Here is a 20,588-nt window from a genome sequence, read left to right as displayed (position 1 = left end):
ATTATTAAAATCAGAGCTGAAATTAATGAAATCGAAACAAAAGAAACAATTGAAAAGATTGACAAAACTAAAAGTTGGTTCTTTGAAAAAATAAATAAAATCGACAGACCCTTAGCCATGCTAACGAAGAGAAGAAGAGAGAGAAATCAAATTACTAGCATACGGGATGAAAAAGGCAATATCACAACAGACACTTCAGAAATACAGAAGATAATCAGAAACTATTTTGAATCCTTATACTCCAATAAAATAGAAGATAGTGAAGGCATCGATAAATTTCTTAAGTCATATGATCTGCCCAGATTAAGGCAGGAGGATATAGACAACCTAAACAGACCAATATCAATTGAGGAAATAGAAGAAACCATCAAAAGACTACCAACTAAGAAAAGCCCAGGACCGGATGGGTATACAGCAGAGTTTTACAAAACCTTTAAAGAGGAACTAACACCAATACTTTTCAAGCTATTTCAGGAAATAGAAAAAGAGGGAGAACTTCCAAATTCTTTCTACGAGGCCAACATCACCCTGATTCCTAAACCAGACAAAGACACTTCAAAGAAAGAAAACTACAGACCAATATCTCTAATGAACCTAGATGCAAAAATCCTCAATAAAATTTTGGCAAATCGGATTCAAAAACATATCAAAAAAATTGTGCACCATGATCAAGTAGGATTCATCCCTGGGATGCAAGGCTGGTTCAATATACGGAAATCAATTAATGTTATTCACCACATCAATAGACTTAAAAATAAGAACCATATGATCATCTCGATAGATGCAGAAAAAGCATTCGACAAAGTACAGCATCCCTTTATGTTCAAAACGCTAGAAAAACTAGGGATAACAGGAACTTACCTCAACATTGTAAAAGCAATCTATGCTAAACCTCAGGCTAGCATCATTCTGAATGGAGAAAAATTGAAGGCATTCCCTCTAAAATCTGGAACAAGACAGGGATGCCCTCTCTCACCACTTCTGTTCAACATAGTTATCGAATCACTGGCCAGAGCAATTAGACAGACGAAAGAAATTAAAGGCATAAAAATAGGAAAAGAAGAACTTAAATTATCACTATTTGCAGATGACATGATTCTATACCTAGCAGACCCAAAAGGGTCTACAAAGAAACTATTAGAGCTAATAAATGAATTCAGTAAAGTGGCAGGATATAAAATCAACACACATAAATCAAAGGCATTCCTGTATATCAGCGACAAATCCTCTGAAATGGAAATGAGGACAACCACTCCATTCACAATATCCCCCCAAAAAATAAAATACTTAGGAATCAACCTAACAAAAGAGGTGAAAGACTTATACAATGAAAACTACAGAACCCTAAAGAGAGAAATAGAAGAGGATCTTAGAAGATGGAAAAATATACCCTGTTCATGGATAGGCAGAACTAACATCATCAAAATGACAATATTACCAAAAGTTCTCTATAGGTTTAATGCAATACCAATCAAAATCCCAATGGCATTTCTTATAGAAATAGAGAAAGTAATCATGAAATTCATATGGAAAAATAAAAGACCCAGAATAGCAAAAACAATGCTAAGCAGGAAGGGTGAATCAGGCGGTATAGCAATACCAGACTTCAAACTATACTACAGAGCAATAGTAACAAAAACAGCATGGTACTGGTACCAAAACAGGCAGGTGAACCAATGGTACAGAATAGAGGACACAGAAACCAACCCACAAAACTACAACTATCTTATATTTGATAAAGGGGCTAAAAGCATGCAATGGAGGAAGGATAGCATCTTCAACAAATGGTGCTGGGAAAACTGGAAATCCATATGCAACAAAATGAAACTGAATCCCTTTCTCTCGCCATGCACTAAAGTTAACTCAAAATGGATCAAGGAGCTTGATATCAAATCAGAGACACGGCGTCTGATAGAAGAAAAAGTCGGCTACGATCTACATACTGTGGGGTCGGGCTCCAAATTCCTCAATAGGACACCCATAGCACAACAGTTAATAACTAGAATCAACAAATGGGACTTACTCAAACTAAAAAGTTTTTTCTCAGCAAAAGAAACAACAAGAGAGGTAAATAGGGAGCCTACATCCTGGGAACAAATCTTTACTCCTCACACTTCAGATAGAGCCCTAATATCCAGAGTATACAAAGAACTCAAAAAATTAGACAACAAGATAACAAATAACCCAATCAACAAATGGGCCAAAGACATGAACAGACACTTCTCAGAGGAGGACATACAATCAATCAACAAGTACATGAAAAAATGCTCACCATCCCTAGCAGTCAGAGAAATGCAAATCAAAACCACCCTAAGATACCATCTCACTCCAGTAAGATTGGCAGCCATTAGGAAGTCAAACAACAACAAGTGCTGGCGAGGATGTGGGGAAAAGGGTACACTTGTTCATTGTTGGTGGGACTGCAAATTGGTGCAGCCAATCTGGAAAGCAGTATGGAGATTTCTTGGAAAGTTGGGAATGGAACCACCATTTGACCCAGCTATTCCCCTTCTCGGTCTATTCCCTAAAGACCTAAATAGAGCATGCTACAGGGACACTGCTACATCGATGTTCATAGCAGCACAATTCACAATAGCAAGACTGTGGAACCAACCTAGATGCCCTTCAATAGACGAATGGATAAAAAAAATGTGGCATTTATACACAATGGAATATTACTCTGCATTAAGAAATGACAAAATCATAGAATTTGGAGGGAAATGGATGGCATTAGAGCAGATTATGCTGAGTGAAGCCAGCCAATCCCTAAAAAACAAATGCCAAATGTCTTCTTTGATATAAGGAGAGTAACTAAGAACAGAGTAGGGACGAAGAGCATGAGAAGAAGATTAACATTAAACAGGGACGAGAGGTGGGAGGGAAAGGGAGGGAGAAGGGAAATTGCATGGAAATGGAAGGAGACCCTCAGGGTTATACAAAATTACATACAAGAGGTAACGAGGGGAAAGGGAAAAATAATACAAGGGGGAGATATGAACTGCAGTAGAGTGGGTAGAGAGAGAAGAGGGGAGGGGAGGGGAGGGGAGGGGGGTAGTAACGGATAGGAAAGGCAGCAGAATACAACAGACCCTAGTATGGCAATATATAAATCAATGGAAGTGTAACTGATGTGATTCTGCAATTTGTAAACGGAGTAAAAATGGGAGTTCATAACCCACTTGAATCAAAGTGTGAAATATGATATATCAAGAACTATGTAATGTTTTGAACAACCAACAATAAAAAAAAAAAAAAAAGTTATACTTTAACCATATAGGAAGGAACTATTTCTAAATTGAAACTTAAAATACAACTTAAAACAATTCATTTGTGTGCTCCTGATGGAATATATCCTAATATTTTACATATTTGATATACATCCTAATATATTTAATAAGATAAAGTATATAATTATTTTACTATTATTAGGAATCAAGATTTTCTATGAAAGAAAAACAAAATATAAAATCAAAGTAGTAATGAGGAAAAACCCTGTAATTACAAATTTGAATGAGAAATATCAATGTGAAGTCATGATGTTTTTTCTTCATTTCTGGGTCAGGAAATTTGTAAGTTGCTGCATCAGAAAACAAAGAAGCTATGGCAATTAGTGAGCTCCTATTAAAAACAACAACTCAGGAGTCAATTGGAAAGGGCTGACATTGACCAAAGATAAGGCACAGATAATGCACAGAAAGAAGTGGAATAATAATAGCTGCAGATTGAAACAGATGTACCTGTTTCAAGCCATGACTTCATAAGTAATAAAAGAAAACACATGCAACAACATGCCAAACCTCAGTGGAAGATTTGGGAGATTTTAGGGAAACAACTTATTATTTTGAAAACTTGTAGCCGGGCACAGGGGTGCACACCCCGAATCCCATCAGCCCTGGAAGCTGAGATAGGAGGTTTAAGAGCTCGAAGCCAGCCTCAACCAGGGTGGGGCACTAAGCAACTCAGTGAGACCCTGTCTCTAAATAAAATACAAAATAGGGTTGGGGATATGGCTCGGTGGTCAAGTGCCCCAGAGTTCAATCTCTGGTACCAAAACCAAAACAAAAAAAACTTGTAAATAAAAAGAAGCACTCAAGTATTTATTCTGCTTTCACTGCACAAATTATACCTCATAATAACAAACAGTTGAGAGATTTTTAGAGAATAACCTAGTTAATAAATAAAGAGGGGATGATAATGTTTTGTAAGATCTAAGTAAGTTTAGGCAATGAATATCAGTAGTTGCTAAAATCATTGCTGTTATGGGTTGAATTATGTCCCTACAAATGCATATTTGGAAGTCCTAACCCTCAGTACCTCAGAATGAGATCTTATTGAGTATGGGTTCTTTAAAGAGGTAATCAAATTCAAGTACGATCATTAAGTGTGGGCCCTACTCCAATATGACTGATAGCCTTCTGAAGGGGGAAATTTGGACACAGAAACACAGAGAGAAGACCATGTGTAGACACCAGGTGATGACAGCCATCAATGAATGTACTAATGACAGAGGCCTGCCAGAAACCTCCTCCTTGCAGCCCTCAAAAGAAACTAACTCTACCAACACTCTTTTTATTTTGTTTATTTATCTTTTTATTTTGTTTCTTGCCTCCACAACTGTGAGAAAATAAGTTTCTGTTGTTTAGTCTCTTAAGTTTGTGGTTCTTTGTGTGGCAGCCCTAACAAACTAATACAGTTATGCTAAAATCAATGAGATTATTTTAATGTATAAATCAGGCTGTCAATATCTGAAGTGGTTTATCAATCATTGTATCATTAAGAAAAAGAAACAAGCATTTTTGGTCACTTGATACAAGTATACTATATCACTCATGAAGCAGTTTTGCCAAAACACAACAACTAATCTAAATCTGATCAAGTTTTAATATAGGAAATAGAGAAACAAATTTATATTAGGGGATGTAATCAAACACACACAAAAAAGATATGGTTTCATGAAACAAGAATTTATAAGGCAATTAAACAACAGTGAACCTACAGTTTAAAAGAGATTTGGGAAAATATATCGATCAAATGCAATGTGTGTAACATTTGGACCTAGTCTTAAAAGGTAAATTAATAAATTATGAGATGGGAAAAGTTTCTTTAAATCTGCCAATATAGATACCTGTAGAATTAGCTTACTAAAATAATATACATAGACAGCTCCCGGTGTTGCAGAAAAGATTAAATATGATAATATGTGACACATGAAGTATGCTGCTGGAATATAGTATAATTTCAATTACTTAGACATACAAATATTAGTTCAAATCCATGCTATGTTGTTATCAATAGTAAAGTGAGGTGGTGGCGCTAGGGGTTATATGACTCAGTGGTAGAGTGCTCGCCTAGCATACATGAGGCACTGGTTTTGATCCTCAGCACCACACAAAAATAAAATATAATTTCCACCTAATACTAAAAAATAAATATACATATATTTTAAAGTGAGGTTGGTATTTACCTCTTACTCTATGTATGCTCGTGATGTATGTATACCAGCCTAAATATGCACTCTAAAGATAACACTGAGCTCTAATGAAAGGCAGTATTGGGTTAACCTATCTCACTACCCATGTTCAGATGGTCCTTCAAATCTATCTGGCCCAGGGCTTGCCTCTGGTAGGAGATGAAGGAATGAGTGTTATAGAACATCGAAAGGAAAGCACTGGCAGTGTGAAAAGGTGAAGGCAAAAGGAAGGGCAGCTTTTAGGAGGGTAAGTACTCCAAGGAATGTCTTCACAGAATTAAATCATCCCATGCCTGCCACTTTCAGGGAAAACATAAACACAGTTTTTTAGTTCCCCATGTGACTAGGTCTTGGAGAGAAACAGTGTGTGCTACCAGCTGGATCATGTTTGCATAAGAGACAGAATACATCTGGTCATTAATAGTGATAATTGCTCCTTGGTTAAAAGCCATCATTTAACCAATGGGGAATGCTGCAGCTGATAACTACTAAGTAAGGTGACTACATCTTGCACATGTTGATTTTATTTTTTATAATTTTTATTGGCATTTATTTGAAAAATGTAATATGCTAAGAGATTTGCAAATCTCCTGGGTATTTATATAGTATAGCATCAAATGAGAGAGAGCTTTCATCTGGGTGAGAAGACTGGGAAAGTCTTCATGGAGGAAGTAAAATCTGAACAAGGATTTTTTTAAAAAGGAGTAAGATACAAAAAAGTATTAGGCTGGGAAGAGAATGTTTGTGGGTAGAGAAATAAAGGCATTTCAATAGGGCTGTAGGATTGCCAAATAAATTACAAGTTGTCCCCTTAAATTTGAATTTCAGAGAAACAAAAATAATATTTTGTAATATTTGAGCATCCTTGAGTTTGAAATTCCATAGCTAGATGGAGAGTATATGAAAAAATACATGGAGAGTATATTAAAAAATATATGAAAAAATTTTATAGGAACTTTGGAGCTACTGAAGTTTTTTTTTTCTTTTTTCCTCCACTCATTTTTGTTTTATTTTGGTTTTTGTTTTTAATGTAGCCAGTGATGTGATCTGGCATGATCTATGGGAAGAATAAGATGACAGTGATAAGAAGAGAAAAATTGAGAAAGGAAATTGGCCAGGAAGGGAAAGACAGTAAAGATGTTAATTTAGGTAGCAGAAATGGTTTAGAAGTACAAAAGATGGTTGAGATCTTCTACAGATGGAGCAAATTAGAAGCAACAGATTAGATCACAGGGGCAAAAGAGATGTGGAGTCCAAGACGCCTCACATTTTATGCCTCCTGACCAGGAGGATGATACTTTTGTTAGCACCTGGAAAAGAGGACTTGGTTTTAGGAAAAGCAAATGAGGTGAAAAGGGGTCATGTCAGGAGTAGCTGGCAGGGCATACAGATTCAGGTTCTCAGTAAACAATTTTACATATTTTTCTGAAACTCAGTGGTTTGGGATTTTAGATACTTAAAGCTAGAGTAAAATAAAGAAAAGGGAAAAGAATGATGGGAGAACATAAAGAACTAATCAAATATAAATTAACAGATGAGCAAAAGGAAGTCTAATAGAGGAAGGAGAATGAGAAAGGGGAAGAAGGATGGGAGGGAAAAGTGGAGATCGTGAACTGGTACCAATTTCCATGCATGAATGATTCTGTCACAATAAACCCAACTTCTACATATAACCATAAAGCTCTAATGTTAAAAAAAAAAAAAGTTCCAATGATCAGCTCAACATTGGAAGAGTCCCTGTAGGTTACAATTAGAGGGCAAGGAGGAGTCAGCAACAAAACAGCAAAAAGATCGGACAAAAGATAAGCAGTCATTATGCTAGGTCTTAGAAACTCTGACATCAAGGGCTGGCATTACTCACCTATCATTTTTATCAAGAGTGTAAATTGAGAGGGAAGCTTTTCATAATTTTCAATGAAGGTGTTTTAACAAAGCAGCATGACTGGGCATGGTAGGGTACTCCTGTATTCCTAGCTAATCTGGAGGCAAGTTCAAGAACAGCCTGGGCAACTTATTGAGACTCCGTCTCAAAATAAAAAATAAGGGATAGGAATGTAGCTCAGTGGTAGAGCAACTGTCTAGCATATGCAAGGTGCTGGGTTCCACTCCCAGTGCTGAAGGACAACAACAACAACAAATTAAAAAGCAGCCTGGATGGGAGCCCTGTTGCTGGAAATTGAGGAGCAAATGTGTAAATGGGTGGTGATGGGGTACAGGAAACCAAAGCTCTGCAAACGCTGGAGAAAATCAGGAGAAAATCAAGGCAAAGGAGTCAACAGAAGACAAAAAAACTGAAGATTTAAGTAAAAGAGAAGAGCAAAGTCTGAAATTATGTGCAATACTAACAGTAAATGCAAATGTAAAGGGATTAGCTTCAAAGGAAGAGGAAGTTCTTCCTCATTGTTAAATGAAAAGAAGGGAGAAAAAAGTGGGAGAATTCTAAAGATTCAATATGTGACAAAGAAAGTGTTGATATTGTATAGTCTCCACTTTTGAGTAAGAAAGGGAATGACAATGTACACATTGCAAGGACCAAAGGGCTCATAGGATGTGCACTGAAGCTCCAGTCTCCTAACAAAATCTTTGGCACAAAACAGATATACATTAGCTCCCCAGTGAAATCAAAGAAGAAATGATGGAGGATTCAGGATTATTCCTTGGAGTCATTTGGTCACAACAGAGGTGAGTTGAGAATAAGAGGCATAAGAAATGGAGTCTCAGACTGGGGATGTGGCTCAAGTGGTAGCACGCTTGCCTAGCATGCGTGGGGCACTGGGTTCGATTCTCAGCACCATATAAAAATAAAATAAAGATGTTGTGTCCACCTAAAAAACTAAAAAAAATAAATAGATAAAAAAATTTTAAAAAAAAGAGAAAGAAATGGAGTCTCAACAGTGGGCTAAATATCTGCTGCACAGTAGCCCAGTTCCTCAAAAGTAATGGTAACTTATCAGAAATGATTATTAGAGTGTTTACAGGGCTTGGGTGTAAAATCTGATTTGACACCGTTTACACTAAAACCCCAAACAACCAACTCTATACTTGTGATATCATGTAAATTAAGTTGTATCTAATATTGAGTTTGAATGTAGAAAAGTTGTTTTAGGTATTGTGAATTGTGCTGCTATAAACATTGATGTGGCTGTGTCCCTGTATGTAGTATGCTGTTTTTAAATCCTTTTGGTATAGACTGAGGAGAGGGAATAGCTGGGTTGAATGGTGGTTCCATTCCCAGTTTTCCAAGAATTCTCCATACTGCTTTCCATATTGGCTGCACCAATTTGCAGTACCACCAGCAATATATGAGTGTGCCGTTTTCCCCACATCCTCACCAACACTTATTGTTGTTTGTATTCTTGATAGCTGCCATTCTGACTAGCATGAGATGAAATCTTACAGTAGTTTTGATATGCATTTCTCTAATTGTTAGAGATGATGAACATTTTTTCATATATTTGTTGATTGATTATATATCATCTTCTGAGAAGTGTCTGTTCAGGTCCTTGGCCCATTTATTGATTGGGCATCAGCTGGCAGTCTGAAAAGGCGGGGAAACAGCTCAATGAGCATCTCCAATGAGCATCACCACAGAGGAGCCAATCAGCTAGATGTTGCTGGGGCTGCAAGCCTTCAGTTCAGACAAAGATAGAGGAAGAAAGCTTAGAGCAGAAAAAGCCATCAGGGGGAAAGTTACAAAAGGAGACTGCTACTAACAACTTTCTATCACCAGAGGATGTAAATGTCCAACTAACAAGGCCACCTCCATATGCTGGGAGGCCCCCAACCCCCGCAGTTGATAGTTGGGATCCTGAGACAGAATCTCAAGTATTAACATGCCCTGTATTTGAGGCAGGAGGGCAGCGAATTCACCATGCTTTAAATTTCAAAATAGTGAAGCAGCTAAAAGAGGCTGTAACAACCTATGGTCCTCAAGCACCCTTCACTGTAAGCTTGGTCGAATCCACTAACAACTTGAACATGACGCCAGCAGATTGGGCTAATATGTGTAAAGCTGTGCTAAATGGAGGAAAATACCTGTTATGGAAGGTTGCCAATGAGGAATTTTGCAAGGAGACGGATAGGCGAAGTGCAGCAGCTGGTTATCCTCAGAGAAATATAGATATGTTGTCAGGAAAGGGTCCTTATGAGGATCAGCAGCAACAAATTGCATATGATCCTGGCGTATATACACAAATTGCTGCAGAGGTGGTTAGGGCATGGAAGACTTTACAAGGACATGGAGGTTTACAAGGTCAATTATCTAAGATAATACAAGGAGCTAATGAATCTTATGCTGAATTTGTAGATAGGCTTATTCAAACAGCTACCAGAGTTTTTGGGAATACAGAACAAGCAATGCCATTAATAAAACAACTGGCTTATGAGCAAGTGAATTTTTGGTGCAGAGAAGTCATTAGACCATGGAAACATGAAGATTTAAACACATATATTAAATTATGTAGAGACATTAATGAACAAGAGCAAGTCATGGCAGCTGCAGTAAAACAGGCTTTAGATGCCAGGCCAAGAACATGCTACAATTGTGAACAAACAGGACATTTAAAAAAGAATTGCCCCATAGGAGGAGGGTTTAACAAAACTAGGTATCAAAGGAGTAGAATACCGGGTATTTGCCCACAATGCCGTAGAGGGAGACATTGGGCTAATGAATGCCGTTCTCAAACCACCATAGAGGGTACTCCATTATCAAAAAACGAACAAGGACCAGGGGTTTATCCACGATATCATGGAGAAAGGCATCGGGCTCCATTGCCAAAAAATGGACAGGGGGGCCCAATGCTCCGGGGCCCAAAACCACAAATATATGGAACACTGGAGGAACCCAGCAACCCCATCAGGGTAGTGCCCAGGACACATTGTCCATCAGATCCCTCATCAGACAAACCAGAGGGAGTACAGGGTTGGACATCTGCGCCTCCGCCAGAGCAGTACTAACTCCAGAGATGGGAGTTCAAATCATTCCCACAGGGGTAAAAGGACCTCTTCCCAAAGGAACAGTAGGCTTATTATTGGGACGCAGCTCTTCTACTCTAAAAGGACTTATGATAAGTCCTGGGGTAATTGATCCCAATTATGAAGGTGAAATAAAAATTATAGCCAGTTCTCCAAAGGGTATATCAGTAATTTCACCAGGAGATAGAATAGCACAGTTACTAATAATACCCAGCCTACATGATAAATTTTCCAGTTGTACTGTAGAAAGAGGGTCCAAGGTTCCACAGATGTAGATTGGGCTATGCTTTCTTTAAATTTAGATTCTCGCCCCATGCTAAAACTAAATATTCAAGGACATGAATTTAATGGGCTATTGTATACAGGTGCAGACCTTAGCATCATCTCTCGTCAAGAATGGCCAAAACATTGGCCATTACAACAAGCCACTCAACCGCTTCAAGGCCTAGGAGTGGCGACTAATCCCCATAGAAGTGCAATGGTATTAGATTGGAAGGATCCTGAAGGATGTGAAGGAACTATACAGCCATATGTTTTGCATCATCTTCCCGTAAATTTATAGGGACGAGATGTCCTAGATCAATTAGGTTTGACATTAACAAATAACATCAATAAAAATGCACCCACTATTATGGCTAGACAACGTTTTAGGAAAGGAAAAAGATTAGAAAAACAAGAACAAGGTATAGCAGCACCAATACAAATAGATCAGGGACCAGACAGACATGGGTTGGATTTTCAGAAAGGGCCACTGAGACAATAAAAATTACTTGAAAATCAGAAAGACCAGTATGGGTTCCTCAGTGGCCCCTGACTAAAGAAAAGATACAAGCAGCCCATGACCTGGTCAAACAACAATTAGCGAAAGGACATATACAACCTTCTGTATCTCCCCATAATACTCCAATTTTTGTCATCAAAAAGAAATCTGGTAAATGGAGATTACTGCAAGATTTAGGAGCCATTAATAATGAAATGGTTATTATGGGACCTGCTCAATCAGGGATTCCTCAATTGTCTGCTTTGCCAAAAACCTAGTATGTTTTAGTTATAGATATTAAAGATTGTTTTTTTTTCAATTCCAATTCATCCTGAGGATAGTCCACGTTTTGCATTTACTATCCCTGCACTGAATCATGAAGGTCCTGATCAGAGATATGAATGGAAAGTACTCCCTCAATGGATGGCTAACAGCCCAACTATGTGTCAAATTTATGTTAACAAAGTAATCCAGCCACTTAGAAATCAAAATCCTGAACTACAAATATTTCACTATATGGATGATGTATTATTAGCACACAAAGATAAAAAACATTTCTAGAATGTTATGCCACACTTACAAACTTATTAAAAAATTATAATCTAGAGATAGCAATAGATAAAGTACAATTAAATTTTCCAATGAATTATTTAGGAGTTCTGTTATCCTCAACCATGGTCCGTCCACCAAAAATTCAAATACGAGTAGATCAACTCAAATCACTTAATGACTTTCAAAAGTTATTAGGAGACATAAATTGGATAAGGCCTTATCTAGGTATGCCAACAGGAGAGTTGGGACCTTTATTTGCTATCCTAAAAGGTCCATCAGATCCAAATTCACCCCTAATGTTAATGCCTGAACCAAGAAAGGCATTAAAAATCATTGAAACATATATGGAAAATATGCATTTGGATAGAATTGATATAAGTTTGCCTTTATTATTTATTGTACTACCAACAAAAAATATTCCTACAGGAGTATTTTGGCAAGAAGGTCCATTATTATGGATACATTTATCTTATTCTCCTAACACTATTCTTACTAGGTATCCTGAGGCTGTAGGACAATTAATACTCAAAGGAATAAAAGCAGCAAAGGGAGTGTTTGGAATTTATCCCAATAAAATTATTACTCCATATACTATGAATCAAATTGATGAGTTAGCTAATGAGTTAAATACTTGGGCAATAATCATGTGCAAATCTAATGTTTCATTTGATAACCACTTACCATCTAATCTTTTATTGTCTTTTTAGTCATCGCATCCTGTAATTTTTCCAAAAATGACAAGAAAAACACCTATTTGAATACTCCAAATATATTCACTGATGGGTCAAATAATGGTAAAGCAGCAATAGTTACACCTGATTAAACTTTTACATTTTTAGTACCCAAACAATCAGCTCAAAAGGTAGAGTTTAATGCAGTATTACAAGCTTTTATGATGTTTAAAGATTCTGTATTTATTTTCCAATAGTCAGTATATAGTTAATGCTATAGTATCCCTTGAAGATGCTGGTAGGATTTCCCCTTCCTCTACTGTTTTCTCTTTGCTTTCCACTATACAAAGTCTAATCTGGGACAGAAAAGATCCATTCTTTATAGGACATATCAGGGCACATACAGGATTGCCTGGAGCCCTTAGTTTGGACAATGATTTAGCAGATAAAACTACACAAAGACATACATATTTTCTCTACACTAGAAGAAGCTATAAATTTTCATAAAAAGTTCCATGTCAATGCTAATACTTTACAAAAGTGTTTTAAAATAACTAAGGAACAAGCTAGTCAAATAATAAAACAATGTCAAAATTGTGTGACCTTTTTACCACAAGTTAATCTTGGAGTCAATCCTAGAGGATTGATACCTAACCATATTTGGCAGATGGATGTCACACACTTGCCAGAATTTGGAAAATTAAAATATTTGCATGTTACAGTTGATACTTCTTCTGGATTTTTGATGGGCTCCCTTCATGCCGGAGAAAAAACTAAAGATGTTATAGCTCATTGCTTACAAAATTTTGCCACTGTGGGCATTCCAAAATAGTTAAAAACATATAATGCCCCTGGTTATACTTCTACCTCTTTTAAACAATTTTGCTCAACATTTGGCATTACTCATATAACAGGAATTCCATACAATCCACAGGGACAAGGCATAGTTGAAAGAGCTCATCAAACTATTAAAACGTACTTATTAAAGCAAAAAGAAGGAATTGGGAAGGGGTATATATTCCCCAAAGATAAACTTAAAATAATCCTTTTTATTCTAAACTTTTAAAATTTGGATTCATCAGGGCTTAGTGCTGCAGAAAGGCATATGTGTCCAAAAAATGTACATAAGCCCAAGGTACTTTGGAAGGATATACTAACAGGACGATGGAAAGGTCCTGACCCAGTAATTGTCTGGAGTCGGGGGTCTGTTTGTGTGTTTCCACAGGGAGAACAGCAGCCGATTTGGATTCCAGAGAGATTAACTAAGGTCCTGACCCAGTGATCGTCTGGAGTCGGGGGTCTGTTTATGTGTTTCCACAGGGAGAACAGCAGCCGATTTGGATTCCAGAAAGATTAACTAAAGTGATTTCTACAGACCAAAAAGAAGATGATTTGGGTCAAATCCATAACAGCTGATATCCAGAACTCCAGTTTGGCTACCCTTACATCTGTGACAGAACCAGGATGCTTTTTTCAATATCTATTTTATTATTGCCCTTTCCCATATCAGGAAGTTCTATTTTGTTTTTTGAGCTCATACAGACCTAGGTTAATGTTTTGCTGATCAGGTCTATTTTTTTGACTATAGAATTTTTAAACATTGCAATGGAGATTTCACCTGTAAAAAGTTATAAGGCCTTTACTATTATGTTATGTGTTGTATGTATTATATTATGTGTGCACACTTGTGTTTTGTGTTATATGTTTGAATGTACGTATGTCCATATATCATATATGATGAGCGCTCATGAAAAAATGGATCCAAATATTTTTTTTTATTCATGTGATTTAAATGTTTTAATTTAAATTGGGTAAACAACTGTTGAGGATTGTTTTAATATGTGAACAAAAAAGGAGGTTAACAGATCTGTTTGTTTACTTTCACCTTTCCTTTTCATTATATTTAATAATTCTCTTCAAGATAATGTAAATTGTTAAGAAAATTGTTTTCTTTTAGTGACTTCTGGAATGTTACATAATTTTTTCTTTAGCCATTATTGCCAGAATTCCTATCTTCATCCCAGTGCCAGTGAAGACAAAGATAAAACCAATCTACAGCTTCTGTAATAGCCATCATTGAACTGCTTGCAGAACTTGCCTGGACTATGTATCACTTGTATGCATTGTGAACGCACCTGTATGCATTGTGAACTATCTGTTGGTGCAGTGACTTGTGGTAGTGTTGAGGTATTTTTGCTGATGATATCATCAGTGGTACAATTTTTCCAAAAGGAGTCGTCAATTTGGCTTGGTGTATCTTCCTCCCTTCTGCTTGTCATGATCGTTCAGCTAAAATTTGGGGGCCAACAGAGGTGAGGCAAAGAACCTCATCCCCATCCCCCCGCTGGTACAAAGACCTCTCCACAGGTGTGGCTGTATACTGGACCGGTAGTCAGTGACGGGTAAGATCCAATTGCAATGATACCAACCTAAGACAGGAGGCTGACACCTTGAGGTCAGCTCATCCGATAATGGGTAAGGACCATATGTACTATTGGACTACCTAAGACAGGCACGGTCCCTAAGCCACATGCTTGTTGTTTAAACAGAGAGGGGGAGATGTTGAGAGCCACAGCTGAAGGGGCCCCAGCAAACTTTCAGACTGCCAGCTGATGATTGGCTCACACCGGCCCCAGCAACATCTAGCTGATTGGCTCCTCTACGGTGATGCTCATTGGGCTGTTTCCCTGCCCTTTCAAACTACGGAGCTGCTCATTGGGGGACTTTTTTTGGCTCCGCCCATGTGACCCAGCCAATCGGCCTCAAGAGCAGGAGGAGTGGGGGAGGTGGAGAAGCTTGTGGGAAGCTGGTGGTGGCCGTTGGGCTCTGAAGGTTTTTCCTGAGGAGCTGTTTTGTTTGGCGTGTGTGGTTCTAAAAATAAAGTTAGTTTCTTTTGACAAGTGGCTCCTGAATTGTGCCCAGCCAGACTGCGGCAATTGGGCTATTTGATTTTTTGGTATTTAGCTTTTTGAGTTCTTTATATACCCTAGAGATTAGTGCTGATGTGTGGGGGTAAAAATTTGCTCCCAAGCTGTAGGCTCTCTATTCACCTCACAGATTGTTTATTTTGCTGAGAAGAAACTTTTTAGTTTGAGTCCATCCCATTTTTTGATTTTAATTCTTGTTTTATAGGAGTCTTATTAGAGAAGTAGAGGTCTAATCTGACATAATAGAGATTAGGGCCTACTTTTTTTTCTATTAGACACAGGATCTCTGATTTAATTCGAGGTCCTTGATCCAATTTGAATTGAGTTTTGTGCATGGTGAGAGACAGGGGTTTAATTTCATTCTGTTGCATATGGATTTCCAGATTTCCCAACACCATTTGTTGAAGAGGCTATCTTTTCTCCAATGTATGTTTTTTGTGCCTTTAATTAATACAAGATAATTATAATTTTGAGGGTTAGTCTCTGTGTTCTCTATTCTATACCATTGCTCTACTAGTCTGTTTTGGTGCCAATACCATGCTGTTTTTGTTACTATTGCTCTGTAACATAGTTTAAGGTGTGGTATAGTGATACCACCTGCTGTACTTTTCCTGCTAAGTATTGCTTTAGCTATTCTAGGTCTCTTATTTTTCCAGATGAATTTTATGACTGCTTTTTCTATTTCTATGAGGAATTCCATTGGGGTTTTGATTGGAATTGCATTAAATCTGTATAGTGCTTTTGGTAGTAGTAGATGAATGGATTAAAAAAATTGGCATATATACACAATAGAATATTACTCAGCAATAAAAGAAAATAAAATCATGGCATTTGCAGGTATATACATGGAGTTGGAGAAGATAATGGTAAGTGAAGTTAGCTAATCCCAAAGAAACAAATGTTGAATGTTTTCTCTGATATAAAGAGGCTGATTCACAGTGGGGGCAGGGGGAGGAGCAAGGGAGGAATAGATGAACTCTAGATAGGGCAGAGGGATGGGAGGGGATGGGAGGGGACATGGGGTTATGATGGTTGAATGAGATGGACATCACTATCCAAAGTACATGTATGAAGACATGAACTGGTGTGAATATACTTTGTATACAACCAGAGATATGAAAAATTGTGCTCTATATATGTAATATGAATTGTAATGCATTCCACTGCCATACATAGCAAATTAGAATAAAAAATTTAAAAAAATGAAAAGTTGTTTTAGTTCAATGATATGGCTTTATGATTATGAAATACTTGGCCAAAGAGACTTTGGAATGCACTCAGAAAAATCTCATTGATGCCATCATCACTAAAAGTTCCTCATTTATGTATGACCTCTTTCAGAATGACTATTAGCCGGACTTATGAAGAAGGATAAGACCCTGAGTTTCACTGTCCTGATTAGTCATATCTAAAATACATACTGTATAGCTATAAAGATGCCAATATATGTGTTATATGATAAAAGATTTTCTACTATGTATGCTTAGGAATGATAAATGATACTACTGTTAAGAAGACTCTTACAAAAAAAAGTGCAGGTTTTTATTTCTACAAGAAATGCTACATCAGATAAATTAAAATGAGCATAACATAATATGTAAGATGATAGAAATAATAAAATTTAGGTTTAGAAGTAATTTAAAGGTAATTTTGTCCAATCTCTTCCCTTTAAGGCTGGGTATCTAAAGCCCAGGAAGATGAAATTGCAACTAAAAGGTACAAACTGGTTAGGACATAAGCCTCTTGGCTCTGAGTCCCAGGTGCTTTCCACAATGCCACAATGACAAATTTCTACCAGGCTCCTGGGAAATTATTCCCAGGGCCAAAATAGTGAATAAATGCACATACCAGGCACTGTGAGTGTTTTCTTAATGGGACAACTGCATCTCTGTTCTAATCACTGATATCCCAGGAGTTAGATAACCACCCTCAAGATGCCACTTTCCCAGTACCTAATAAGGCGATAAAAAGCACAATTACTTTAGAATAATAAAATTTAGAACTTACCATCTAGTCTCTCTCCTGTTAATTAACTCATAAGATCTTCTCAATAATAAGTTAGAGGGCATTAATCCCTTACTGTAGATAATAAAAATAAGGCTCAGAAAATTTACATAATTTGTTCCAGGTCAAGCAGTCAAAAAAATTGTGACACTAAGGCCCTACCTTAGTTCTCTAACTCCAAATGTCATACTTTCTCTGCCATACCTATGGTATCTCCAGGATATTTATAACCTCTAGAAAAAGAAAAAAACAAACTTATGAGGGAAGAGGTTATGAGGAAGAACAGAAGATATTAGAGCTGGTGTGAGATTATTATATAGAAAGTTGTTGTCATAAAGAGATAAAAGCCCTGATAATAGACAGATGGTTTATGTTTCTCTTTAGATTCTCATGGTCTGGTTGTAATCTGCAAGTTACAAAGACCCCATATGTCCAAAGAGGAGAAAACAATGTTGTACAATTTGGAAGGAGATGCTGACTCCTCAGAGTGATTGAAAAGCAATGGGGTAGGGAAAGCACAGGTACAGGAGTTAAGGCTACCTGAATTTTGGTTCAATTTTGCAATACCTTCTTGTGTCCTTGGTTAAAGCCCTTTCCTGCTTTTGCTTCGGTTTTCCCAGTTTTAAAAGGAGGTCTGTTCAACTTATTGATTCTTTAATATTTTCTTCCTTTATATCATTCCTAATGGCAAAGATTCCAATAATTTGGAAAAATGCCTGAAGTGAAGCTTTGTGAACTGAGAATTTGACTTCCACTCTTGCAAAACATATAGTTGTCCTTTTTCTCCCCAACAAAACAACTTTTTATACATTCTTGATAAATCAGTATGTTTATGTGTATAGTGGCTGATATATTTATTAAGTTGGGTCCCAGAATTATTTTCCCAAAATGCATATTTAAGTTGGATAGATAACAAAGCAACTGATTTTCGGTGATGAACCATCAAAACACTTATCTTGGATTAGTAAATTTTTTTCTTTATCCATTATCAGTAGACTGAAAGAAACTATTTTTTTCTTTAGCCATTATCAATAGACTCAAACAAACTATTGCTTATTTCATTACTTTTCCAAGAAACAGAGATTTTTTTTCTTTAACTGGAGTTGAAAGCTTTGGAGCACCAAAAGAATGGAAAATTTCAAAATATAATTTTGCCAAAAAAGTGGATGTCATTTTACTGTGTAAATTAAAATCAAAGTTATCAACAAATAATTAACCAATATGTTAAGATTAAATTTTTAAAGTCAGAGATGTACACAATACCTTTGTTTTACCTATTTTTATGTGGTACTGAGGATGGAACACAGTACCTCACATATGCTAGGAAAGTGTTCTACCATGAGCCACAATCCTAGCCCTAGATGATGATTTTACTTTTATCTCAGATATGGTTTTTCAGGTGTATATTGTTTGGGAGTATCAGTGAGTTTAGAGAATAAATTGTAACTAATTGATGCCAGAGTCTTAGTTTGTTTCTTATATATAGAAGATTTTAGGGAGCTTATAAACAATCTGAAATGGCAAGAAAATTGGGTGCATATAAGAGTTTGTGGATACACTGTATATCATTTATCTGCTTCTCAAAGTGATAACAAAGGTGACACCAAATGTTATAGAACCACCACTCTCCATATCTTATAACAACATAGTTTAGACATGAATTAGACATAGATTAGATATTTCTTTGTTAAAACAGGAAGCTGATTTTTAAACACAGTCCAACGTTTTTAGTATGCATTTAGCTACATGAAGACTAATAATAGGCCTCCATTAAGTGTATGATACTCCTTTCTATCTTATTCTGAAACAGAACAAAACAAAAAATACTATGTTACAAAACATTAGTAATATCAATTAAAGACAACCTAAATAAATGAAGATATATCATGTTCATGGATTAGAAGACTTAACAATTTTAAGGTGTCAGTTCTTCGCAAACATACTATATATTCACTATACCTCAATTATACCCCAGTGTGCTATTATTTCCTTGTAAAAGTTGAGAAGTTGATTCTAAAGTTATAGGGAGATGCAAAGGACCTAGAATATCTAACAGGGTTGTGAAAAATAAATATAAAGTTTGAGGACTTAACACTTCTTGACTTCATAACTTGCCACAGAGCAGCTATAATTAAAATAGGGTGACACTGCCTGAGGATAAATAAAGAGAACAGAACAGAGCCTAGAAATAGACCTCCACTTATACAGTTAAAGTCACCTACACAATATAATGGAAAATGAAAAATCTTTACAATAACTGAAACCCAAAAATGTAGATAGTCACATGGAAAAAAATTGAACCTTAACCCCAACCTCACACAAAATTAATTTAACATAGAACATTGCCTAAATATAAATGGTAACATAAACATTTAAAGGAATTAAAGCCCTATGTATCATCCTAAATAGACCACAGAATATTTTCTTACCTCTTCACAGTTTCCTAATTTCATTTCTAAATTGCTCTTCCCAACACCTAGAATACATTTCAGTTCAATCTGGGTGGCTCTTAAATAATCAAGCAATTGTCTTTAAAAAAAAAAGCTAGATGTGAAATCTCTGATATATTTTCTGATTACTTTCTTAATTATTTGAAGATCAGAGCAAAACTTCACTGTACTTAATGGATAAAGTTGTCTACATTGAGCTCAAATGTTTCCAGAGATTCTCATCTTTAATGTCAGATTTTAATGGACATGAGTACCTCCTACTTGCATCTTTCCCCTGTCTACTTCCAAAGTAGGAAATAAAACCATAGTAACATTAAAACATGCAATATGAAGCCATTTACCGGAGTCCATAGAGAACTGTTCCGTCAGGATGCAGTCGGATCATTCGATTTTTCACTGTGACTCCATGCACAAACGACTTCTTGTCATTCAGAAAGTAGGTGTCTGGCACCCAGAGCTGGTCTGCTACCCTGTTGTCTAGGGTGAGGTTTAGAGGGATTCCAGAATAAGAAAGCCGTTTGTCTTTCCAAGACTGCTGGAAATACATGGTGAGGGTATAGTCCTATGAAATAAAACCAAACACATAATTTTATCATCATCATCATCTAAGGCTCTTTGTTAAAAATTTTATAGCATATGGCATTGTGGACATCCAGGACTCACCCTCCTGATATCCCCTGAGAGATACATTTGGATATATTGAAATTTACTCCTTCAAGTGTAAGGCAACTAGTAGGTTAAAAGTACTAGAACAGAACTAAGCACAAGTATTTCCACCAA

At 36.6% G+C, this 20,588-nt stretch overlaps 1 protein-coding gene across 2 annotated transcripts in view; it reads right to left on the bottom strand.

Annotated features, from left to right (window-relative positions):
- The window catches only part of Gabrb1 (gamma-aminobutyric acid type A receptor subunit beta1), a 374,830-nt gene that overhangs the window by 220,731 nt on the left and 133,511 nt on the right, over positions 1-20,588 (bottom strand). For both annotated transcript variants that reach the window (XM_076864701.2, XM_076864702.2), the window contains exon 4: positions 20,150-20,370. In XM_076864701.2, coding sequence (XP_076720816.1) covers positions 20,150-20,370 — 221 coding nt within the window. The remainder of the gene's footprint in view (positions 1-20,149; positions 20,371-20,588) is intronic.

The sequence above is a fragment of the Callospermophilus lateralis genome, chromosome 8 (assembly GCF_048772815.1).
Source record: "Callospermophilus lateralis isolate mCalLat2 chromosome 8, mCalLat2.hap1, whole genome shotgun sequence".
NCBI classification, from domain to species: domain Eukaryota; kingdom Metazoa; phylum Chordata; class Mammalia; order Rodentia; family Sciuridae; genus Callospermophilus; species Callospermophilus lateralis.
This window is presented reverse-complemented; position numbering and strand designations above follow the sequence as displayed.